We start from the raw sequence: 11392 nt of genomic DNA on the forward strand, positions 1-11392 counted from the left end.
CTAGTTGTAAATATTCGATATAGGGCCTTCTATAAAGGATTTCTTTAGAGATTCGAATATTTATTAGTAATTAGTATTCTAAACCTAAGCTATATCCCTTTTTGTAAATTTGTAAAGTAGGGTTGCTATAGTCGAAAAATCTTTAATAAACTTCTAATAGAAATTCGCAAAGCCGAAGAATAATTAAAAGAACTTCTTAAACTCTAGGACTAGCTACTCAATTACTACTTTAACTTTCTCTAAGTCTATTTCAATACCTCCCGGGGTAATAATTAGCCCTAAGTACTTAGTATGTATAATATAGAATTCGTATTTATTCATATCAATACTAAATCCTACTTTAGCCAACCGGTTGAAGATATTATTAATGTACTATTCGTAGTCCCTTATATTATCCGAATAAATCAGAACGTTATTAAAATATACAATTATATAAATATTAGGGATATTATATAGAATATCGTTGATATAATTCTAAAAAGTACCAGAGGCTCCTTATAGACCGAAGGGGATTACGAAGGATTTAAATAAACTAAAGTGTATTATAAATACAATTAGCTATTTATAGCCCTATTTTATTCGAATATAATTAAAGGCGGCTATTATATCGAACTTTATAAAAATCTTAATATAGTAAATTACATTTAAAATCTTCTTAATAAGTAGGAGTAAATAGCGGGACTTAAAGGTAATATTATTAATTCCTCTATAATTAACGCAAATGCGAACTCCGCCTTTTAGCTTCTTAATAAATTAAACCGGGGCTAAGGCTTCTGATTATAATAGCCGGATAAACTTCTTTCTTAGGTTATTATTAATCTATTTCTTAATAACGCTAAATTCGTTTGGGTTAAAGGTATAATTGTCAATAGCGGGCGGTAAAACTCCTAAATAAAGTTCGAATTTAAAGTCGTATAAATAATTAAGAGGGAGAACTTCTACTCCCTCCTACCTAACAGTACTAATATAGTACAAATACTATTTGGGGAACTTAGCCTAGATTTTAGCATCGGTCTTTAAAAGTTTATTTGTTTTCTATAGAATTTAGGAATACTTTTAAATATAGTTTTACCGATATTAATACTATTAGTACCAAAATTATTATTAATTACTTCTTCGCAATATAGAAAATCATTGTTAGTACTATTAGTTTAAGCGGAATTAGCAACCTTTACTACGCGTAAAGTAGTCGCATTTCCCTTCCCGATTAGAATATTAATCTATCACTAATAGTTACTACCGAATAACTTCTTATATTACTAATTATAGCCTATTAAAACTTCTTTAATTATCTTCTTAATGAAATTATTACTTACGCTCCTAAAATTTAAAACACTTCCTTCTTCCTGTACTTAGTCCTCTTCTTTTATTTTTTTAACATCTTCCTCTATTTCGGCCTTAGTATTATAAATAATTTAGAGTTTTATCGTGTTAGTTAATTAATTGAAATTCGCGGCGGAGAACTCCCTAATATCGTTACGGTGAATAGGACTATTAGGAATACTATATAAATAGATTAGAGACTAGTAGTCCGCTGCTCTAGTATAGGTTCCTCCGATAGTCCAATATAGTATTAATTAGCGGATTAGAATATTCGTTAGGAGGTCTATTAATATAAGCGCTTAGCTAAGGCTAATTAGGGTCTTAATGAGCGGGGTAGTACCTAATTAGCTAATTATTCGGGTTTAAAACCAATTGAACCGTTAATAAGCAATTTATTTTATAATTACAGAAACTAATAAATAGTAGGCGGATTCTATTTATAGTAGCTCTAAATCCCCCTTATCGGGTACTTCCTTATAAGAAGGCTTCCTATACGTAGGACGAATACTAAGCGTATTAGAGCGAGGAATGGAGAGGTAGTATACTACTAAGGGGGTATAATAATTAACAGCTCTATAAGGGAGGTAATTACGTTATGCGTAAGCGGGGCCAAAGTAGAGGGAATCGCTAGGCCAATCGATGCCCGGAGCGTAATATACTAGGTAAAAGTAACCGAAGATAATAGGGTTATCTTCGGCGAAGTTATAAATAATAAGATTAATAACTTTATAATAAGTTCCTACCTATATTATTACCCTAGTAAAATAGGTAATACTACTTATAATTTAACTATTAACAAAATATAATAGTTTAAGGATTAGTAGTTTGAAGAGAGGGAGGCGATACTAGAATACAAAGTATCAATTATTAAAATTAAGAGTAGTATAATTACTATTAATAAGTATAGAATCATATAATTTATATAGTCCGAAGGAAAGGTAGATAAAGAAACTCAATAAATTAGAGTATTTGTAACAATTATCTACTAAAAATCTATTTATTTTAATAATATTTAACTATATAGGGACAAACCCTTATAGTCTTCCTCTTTATCCTACGGACGGGCGCCTCTAAGTGCGATTTAGGTTAGAAGTTATATATTTCCCTATCTCCAAACCGAATTAGCCTTATTGCCTATAAAGGGGCCGACGAAGCCGGGCTAGTAAATTAGGAGTGGATAGTAATAACTACCGGGAGTACTAAAAATTAGAGCGGCCGCCGGAAAACCTTTAGGGAAATTAATACTTATAATATTAATTTAGTAGCTACCGCTATAATTAGGGCGCCACTAGCCGTAACTATACTAACCCTAAGCCGGCTACTATTATTATTAACTATTATCATTATTAATATTATTATCATTATTATTACTGCTACTATTCTTATTCTTATTATTATTTCTATTTCTATCTTTACGGGGCTTAACTTCCTTCTTAAAATTAATATGAAAGCGGTATTCCGCTGAGTAATAGCCCTTTCTACCGTAGCGGGTACATATACTATGCTTGGTACAGTATTTAAAAACCTTGTTATTGATTATATACGAAATTTAGATATCGGAGGTAAATATTGCATTAAGGTCTATAGCAGAACTTCCCTAGCTAATAGTAACCACTCCAGTAATTATAGAAGTATTAGGGGTATTGGCAGTAGTAGGACTAAAGCTAGTCTTATAGTAAAGGTTAGAACTCTTATTACGCCAATCTTTATCTTCTAAATTTCTTATAAAATTACGGGCGAAGGTCAATTATTTATTGTACTTATCGTTAGCAGGCTAAAGGTTTTAATAAATGATAATAATACGGACGTAGTCCGAGATCTTCTAGTATAAATAGTAGGTCTTTATATTATCGTCGAAATTGTAGCGATTAATTAAGCGAATAAAGTTATCTTCGAATTCCTACTACTTTATACCTTTAATTATCTTCAACTCTTCAAATTTATAGCGGGAATACATAGTAATATCGATGTTATTGTACTTTGTAGTGAATTCTACCAAGAGGGCCTCGGCTATAAACTATTTAGCCGGGAGCTCCGCCAAGATCTTAATAAACCTAAATTTAATAACTTTAAAAGGGGCGCCCTCAATAGAACAAATAATAAATAAGAACTTCTTACATTCGGTTATACAAAATTGGAGGTCGTCCGTTTAAAGGAACCAGATACGGAGTTACTAGGCGCAAAATTTGATAGAGCGCTCAATAGTCGTTTAGTTATAGCGTTATTGATTACTTTAAAATGGACTAGGTCGTATACGAGCGTTCTATTCCCCCTAAGAGATAACCTCTCCATACGCACCAAAAACCTCTATGTACGCACCTCAGACCAGGTAGTAGCTATTATATAAATTATATTTTTTTAATCGTAAAAAACGTCATTTATCATATCTTGAGTTGGGTTAACCCAGTTTATACCCTACAAATCTTAGGCTTACTAGCAAATCTAATAGTACCAATCTAGTAATACTCTTGTAGTATTGAGGGCGGTTGTATTATACTCTATTCTTTTCTAAATACTTATATCTAATAGCTTAGAGCTTACGTTTAGTAGGTTAGAGAGTTTAGAGCTATTCAATAATAACTCCCTCGCCGCCTACTCCCTCGCTGCCTACTCCCTCGCCAATTACTCCCTTACCCCTATTTCCTAATATTTACCCAATTCGTTATCCTCCTCCTCCTCGTTATTACTATTAATTACTTTAATATAGTTATATACTTTATTTTAAGTATTAAATTCCTTAATATTAGGCCCCTTTTTGTATTAGGAATAGTTATAGCGTACTAAAGTTCGAATAGTAGCTAGGTTATATAATTTACCCTTTAGTCTAACTAATCGGGTAGATTTACTTAACCTAATTAGTAGTACTATAAATACGGGTTCGTTATTAAAATAGCCCCCCTTATTTACGTAGGCGGCCTTTAGGTATTACTTTAATAATTGGCTTATATTTAAAATAGTTATTTATTGTATCCTAATATATAAATTGATATAGGGAATAACTAGACTATAGATAGTAACCGTAATTTATATAAAGTTAGTACAAATATTAGAAGGGGTAATAAACCGCTTTAATTATTAGTACTATTTTACCCTCGTTGAATAGTAACTCTTTTTTGTAAGTATAAGAAAGCCTATATTAGGATTTGAAACTATTTAAATAAGGTTGAAGAGGGGTACTAGGGAGACCTAATTGTATAAATAGTAGTATAAATTTGAATTTATAGTATTAGCGGTCTATAAGATTAAATACCTATATTAATAATTCGTACGGGCACTCCCCCATCTACTTACAATTAACCTACTTAATATATATATAGCTATTAAACTTTATTAACTTATTTAGATAAATTTTATAATAATAATTTATATATTAAAGGTAAGCTTTATATAGCTTAATTAAATTACTATAAGCTGAAAGTCTATAGCTCTTTAAGGAACCGTTATCAGTTTCGTTTAGTAATATAGTTCTTTATCCCTAATTAAAGTAGTATTTAATATAGTGACCTACCTACTCTTTTTTATAGAGTATTAACGTTTCCCTAATTTACGAAATAATATTATCCTATTAGCAGCTAAATTAACGTTATAAAATAGATTAACTACGCTCCAAACCTATTATATCCGAGGAGTAAATTATATATTACTATATAAAGAATAGTATTAATTATATATTAGTAACCTTATTTAGTAAAGGGTCTAGTTTAGCCTTAGTTCTAATAATTATTAAAACCCGGGTATAATAATGCTTCAAATCTTCGAAATCCTCTTTATTATACTATTCTTCTTCTTTCTTATTCTATTTCTAATTAGAGGAGGGGGGGCGTACCCAATCCTTCTAAAAATAATTAATAATATTATAATTAATATACCATATATATCGCTATCTCTAAATATTAGGGAAAGTTTAATCGATAGTACGGGTAAATTAGAGGTTGCTGTTAATTAAAATAATTATAGGGTAGGGAATTTCAAATTCGTGGGCGGCGTCTTTAGTTAATTAAATCAAGAAGGCAAATTCCTCCTCCCTCTCATTATTAAACACTACTTAAAATATAGGTATAGAAGTTCTCTCTAGTATAAGGACTATGTTTTATACGAAGGGGGGGTAATAGTAATTAGTTTTATTTATTATGTCGAATAAAATAACATATAGGAATTTTATTTATATTCTATATTAATAATTGATTAATTAAAATATATAGCGAATATATCATCCTCCTCGAATTTCTCGTACTTGAACGCTAAACTACTATTCTAGTAATTATTATAGATTCTTTTAATAAACGTTTCGGTATTATTATACCCCTTTCGTAAATTGTAATATTAATACTAAGGTATATTATCGAAGTCTTTATAAGTCTAAGGAATCTTAGGGTATTTCCTTCTAACTTAACCGAAGATAGCCCGTATTGTAAAGTCTCGTTATAGGAGGAGGTTCTCTAAGAAGGCATTAGCTTCCGGGTTAACCTTATTACTATATACCTTTTAGCGAAATATAATATAGTTTTCTAATCTATATAATAGGGTATAGCCTTATTATATTAAGTCTATTACCTGGGTAGTCCACTTCCACCTAATAGCCTTGTTAATTTAGAGTACGATTTTAAATAGGTAATAATGGGCAACTTTTCGTAATATAGACCGCCGCGTCGTATTAAGATTTTATATTAATAATAGGCGGGGTCGGTATAGTCGCAACGGTATACAATTTTAATAACGGAACCGTCTTCGTTGTAGCTAGGCTTTTTAAACTTTTAAGTATATTGAATTACAATACTAAAATAATAATTGTCACAGCACCAGAAGCCACGACACCGAAGCCTTAGCGTTCCCCTGCCGTAGTACCACAGATCCGAGTTCATATCCTCAGCCCCTATCTCTACCCTATAATATATATAATTTAAGAATAGAATTTTCGCTACTTTCTTCTAATCTTTCCCCCTTCGTATAATAATATATCTTTTCTAAAGTCCTTATTAGTAGGTATTGTAATAGTTTATTACACCTTTTCTTTTACGGTTATTAAGCCCGACGATACTCTATTATTTCGCTTTCAATTAATTTTAGAATCGGTACCAATTCTGAGTCTCCCCTAGTCCGAGACCCTATATACTACTTAATTACCCTATATATTACCCCGACTATAAATCCTACTTCTAGTACTTTATATAATATATTTACGCCGGACTTTAATATAGGAACCCTACGTAATACATTAGCCCGTAATTACTTTCCTTAAGTAGAATGGTTATATATTTATACGGCCGTTCTTTTTATTAAGAGTAACTTGTACGGCCTTACTTTAATAATAGAATAAGACTTAAATTTATTCTTTTAATTCTAATTCTACCTTAGGGTTATCGAAATTTAATTTTCGAACACCTATACATATATCCTCGAACTCTAGTAATAAACTAAAGCAGTTAGTAATTAAACCCTATAAACTTAGTAGTAAGCCGAAGCGGCTAATAATTAAGCCTTATAAGCCTAATGATAAATTCGGAAATTGAAGCCTAAGTATAATAATATGTTATTAAAGTTATAGTATAAATACGGAACTAGGCCGCATAAACTACCATTTAAACCTAATAGTTCCATAATAATCCTATTACGACCTTTATTTAAACGGTGCCCTACCGGCCGTAAAGCGCCGAACCCTCCGTTTTTTTGGGTACTAAGACCTCCCTTATTGAATAAGAAGAGGAATATACTAATTAGAAATTGTTTATTCGTATTAAATTTACCTTTAACAATACGGCCTACCCTACTCCGGCCGACTATATTCTTTACGTCTCCTAGTACCTATCCGGCGACGGTTATATTCGGGTACGGTCTAAGGTCGATGCCGTTGCGTTAATTCCCTTCGACCCCTCTATTTGACTTTTAGGACTTTCTAACTTCTACAACCTTTTTAAATAAGTTAACCCTTACTATATTACTTTTAATATTTATACTAAAACAGTATGGGAAATAGACTATTTTAAGTGGGGCAGTTCCGCCTTTGCTAATTTTATTACAAAATTTATTAAATCAGTAGATCTTTATAAATTCGATAGACGGCGGAGGGTCGACGCCTTTAACGTAAAAGCTAACCGGATATTCTAAAATACTTTAATTAATATTATTATATGCTCAGCCCCCTATATATTTCATTATATAGGTAATACTCTTATATAAATTTATAAATAATATTTTCAATAGGTTATACTAAGGCTATAGCGGTACCGCTCTATGCTTATCTTAATTCGGATATTCTAATAATACAAGTAACCCTATAGTCCTTAGTAAAGTTTAAATACCCCTTATCAAAAGAGTTAACCTTCCCGCACGTACCAAAAACCTTAAGGTACGTATTTTTTGGAATTTAACAGCTAACATATAAAATATATTATTTTGGGTGTAAAAATCGGGATTTTCAATATCATAAAGTGGGTCAACCCAATAAATACCCTATAAATCTTAGTCTTTAACGGGCAAACAAAGGGAATCTAATAGCACCAATCTAATAATACTTTCATAGTATTAAAAAGTCTTCTACTACCATCTATAACTAACTGCCTTCTAAATACTCATATTTAATAGTTTAAAACTTGGTTCTAGTAGTTTAGAGAGCTCAGAGAGCTTAGAGAACTTAAAGAGCTTAGAAAAGTAAAAAGAAATCGATAATAATTTAATAACCTCGTCTCTTATTACCTATTCTCTCGCTATTTATTCCCTCGCCCTTATCTTCCAATATTTACCTAACTAATTATCATCCTTCTCTTCATTATTAATTACTTTAATATAGTTATATATATTATCAATATTAAACTCCTCAATACTAGGTCCCTATTTATACCGGGAATAATTATAGCGTATTGAAGCTTATATAGTGCTTAGGTTACGTAATTTACCCTTTAACGCAACTGGCGTATATATACGTAAAGTTTCTAATAGTACTACAAATATAAATTTACTACTAAATAAACCTCCTTACTTATATAGGCGGCCTTTGGGTACTACCTTAGGAGCTAATTTATATTTAAGATATTTATCTACCGCATCCTAATAAAGTAATGAATATAAAAGATACCGAGTACATAAATAATAATTTACATATCGCTAATATAAATACTATAATAGATAATAAACTTCCTTTATAATTAGGGTCGTTTTATCCTCCTTTAATAAAACCTCTATTTTATAAGTAAAAAGGAATCTATACTAAGCTCTAAAATTGTTTAAATATAGTTTGAGAAGGATACTAAGGAGCCCTAACCACTTAGAGGGTAATATTAATTTAGATTTATATCATTAGTAATTAATAAAATCGAATATTTAAATAAATAGTTTGTAAGGGTATTTACTTATTTATTCGTAATTAACCTACTTTATATAAATATAACTATCAAATTTAATTAGTAAATTTGTATATACCTTATAACGGTAGTTAATATACTAAAAGTAAATTTTATATAGTTTAGTTAGCCTAATACAAATTAAGAGACTATAATTCTTAAATAAACTATTATTAACTTTATTTAGTAATATAGTCCTCTATCCCTAATTAAAATAATTCCTAATATAATATCCTACCTACTCCTTCTTATAAAGTAATATCGTTTTTCGAATCTATAAAACAATATCTTCTTACCTTCCAAACTAACTCCGTAAAATAGACTAAACACACTCGAAGTCTACTATATTAAAATAGTAAATTATATATTATTATATAAAGAATAATACTCATTAATATATTAGTAACCTTATTCAATAACGGGTTAAATCTAACCTTAATTCTTATCATTATTAAAACTCAAGCGTAACATCATTTTAATGCCTCAAAATCTTCTTTATTATATTACTCTTATACTTTTTAATTATATAAAAGACTGTAAACCTAATCCTTCTTAAAGTAATTAATAATATTATAATTAATATACTAAATATATTACTATCTTTATATATTAGGGAAAGTCTAATCAATTATACTAGTAAGTTGGGGATCGCCATCGGTAATAGCTACTACTAAATAAGGGATTTTGGATTCGTTAATAGCGTCTCTAATACACTATATTAAAAATATATAACCCTCTTCCCTCTTATTATTAAATACTAATTGAAAAATTAATATATAAGTCCTCTCTAATATAAGGATTAGTCCCTAAACTAAAAGGAGATAATACCAATTAGTCTTATATATTATATTAATTAAAAGGATATATAGAAACCTTAACTATATCTAACAATAATATTTAATTACCCAAAAAGTATAATGGAGCGTATTATTATCTCCCTTAAAGACTTTATATTTAAATACAAGAACCCTATTACTATTATAATCGTCGTTGAACCGCTTAATAAAAGTCTAAGTATCATTATAGCCTTATTATTAACTACGGCGGGCGTTCTAATATATATTATTAAAGTCTTTATAAATCCAAGGAATCTCGGAATACTTTTCCCTAATTATAGTAAAAATGGTCCGTATAGTAAAATCTTATTAAAATAGGAGGTTTCTAATAAAGTACTTAGCTTCTAGATTAACCTCGCGTTTAAAACCGTTACTACAAAATATAAAATAGCCTTTTAAAGTACGTAATAGAGGGTAGCCTTCGTATATAAAATTTATAGCCCGGATAGTCCATCCCTAACCAGTACTCTTTTTGAATTGGAGTACGATTCTAAAAAGATAATAGCGAACCTTCTTTTGTAATATAGAACGCTTTTTCTAATTATTATTATAAATAACTTAAAGATAATACTCTACGTAGTCGCATCGAAACACAACCTTAATAATAGAACTATATACCACATAGCCTAGTTTATTATACTTTTAACTACGCTAAATCAAAATACTAAAGCAATAACGATAGTAGAAGGCAACGAAATAGGTATATATCTTATTATAATTATTAATAGACTCGAGAGAGAAGAGGGGGTCCTTGGCTAGTATAATCCACATCGTATTAGGGTTGAAGAAAATATTAAAAGCAAATATATCGGTCCAAGAGTACGATATACAATGAGGGCGCTTAATAGAAGATATCTAGAGCAATCAATTAATTTAAAAATTAATTAAATACAATAATTTTACGTATATTAAGAGTAGCTATAAAGTACTATTATAAATACGTATAAAATATTAGTATAATAGTATATAAAATACTGGTGCTACAATAGTATAAATGCGTACAATTGGCCGTGTGAAAAAGGGTAAAAAGAAATGGCTAAGTTAGAGCGATATTGCGTGTATTGAAAAGACGAAATTTTGTGGGTAAAAACGGGAATTTCAATATCAGGTGTCATCAGCTGAACCGCCCCAGTTTTCTGGTGGGGGTGCGTACATGGAGGTTTTTGGTGCGTGCGGGCAGGTTAACTCTATCAAAAAAGGCCCCTTTATTTAGGCCGAGAAAGACCGTCGGATAAAGAATAACTTCTATATATACTATAATAGCGCGGGATACTGTACAATAGGTTATATTATAAGGGGAAGGAGCTGGCCGGCTTCGCCGCCGTTTCTATATCGGCCGAGGTAAAGGCGCGAAAAGCCTAACCTTAATAAAAAACGCTATAGGAGGAGGAAAATAAGGGCACCTAATAATTTATATTTATATTCTATAGGCCCTAATACTAGCTTTTCGTTCTTTAGCCTTTTAAAGACCGGCTTTCTAGCGCCTATCCCCTATTCGGTTATAATCGACTCTAGGTATTTACCTATAAGCTTTATCAATTCTATTTTCGTATAAAACTATAACCTTCCTATTATATTACTATTTCGTCCCTATATTCTAAGGCTTATAAACGGCCGGGAGGGCGGAAAGATTTTTGAATATTATATTATTTCCCTAAGTATTAAATCTTTTATAAATTAATTAATTCTCTATATTTAGCCGCTCGGCAGCCTTAATATTATCCTTAGCCTACCGTAGCTATAGATGTATAACTTTACAATCGATTGGACTAAAGGAATTTTAAAATTACTAAGCGTTATAGTAATTGAAATTCCGCTGCCCCTCCCTCGGGCTAATACCGTTGTACTATTATTCCCCTCCGATTACCTAAATTAAGCTTAGAAACCCGTACTCCG

The 11392-nt window shown here is 30.5% G+C and overlaps 2 protein-coding genes across 2 annotated transcripts; one reads left to right on the forward strand and one right to left on the reverse strand.

Annotated features, from left to right (window-relative positions):
* Positions 1-570: 570 nt before the first annotated feature.
* NEUTE1DRAFT_49053 (uncharacterized protein) lies at positions 571-753 on the reverse strand (the record flags this gene model as incomplete). Its single annotated transcript, XM_009855542.1, has 1 exon — positions 571-753. A coding segment is annotated over one exon (183 nt), but the record flags the coding sequence as incomplete, so codon positions are not given.
* A 9783-nt stretch (positions 754-10536) lies between these two features.
* Positions 10537-10731, forward strand: NEUTE1DRAFT_48620 (uncharacterized protein; the record flags this gene model as incomplete). The annotated part of the gene is made up of 1 exon (XM_009855517.1): positions 10537-10731. A coding segment is annotated over one exon (195 nt), but the record flags the coding sequence as incomplete, so codon positions are not given.
* Between the last annotated feature and the right edge of the window lie 661 nt (positions 10732-11392).

The sequence above is a fragment of the Neurospora tetrasperma genome, assembly GCF_000213175.1.
Source record: "Neurospora tetrasperma FGSC 2508 unplaced genomic scaffold NEUTE1scaffold_6, whole genome shotgun sequence".
Classification (NCBI taxonomy): Eukaryota; Fungi; Ascomycota; class Sordariomycetes; order Sordariales; family Sordariaceae; genus Neurospora; species Neurospora tetrasperma.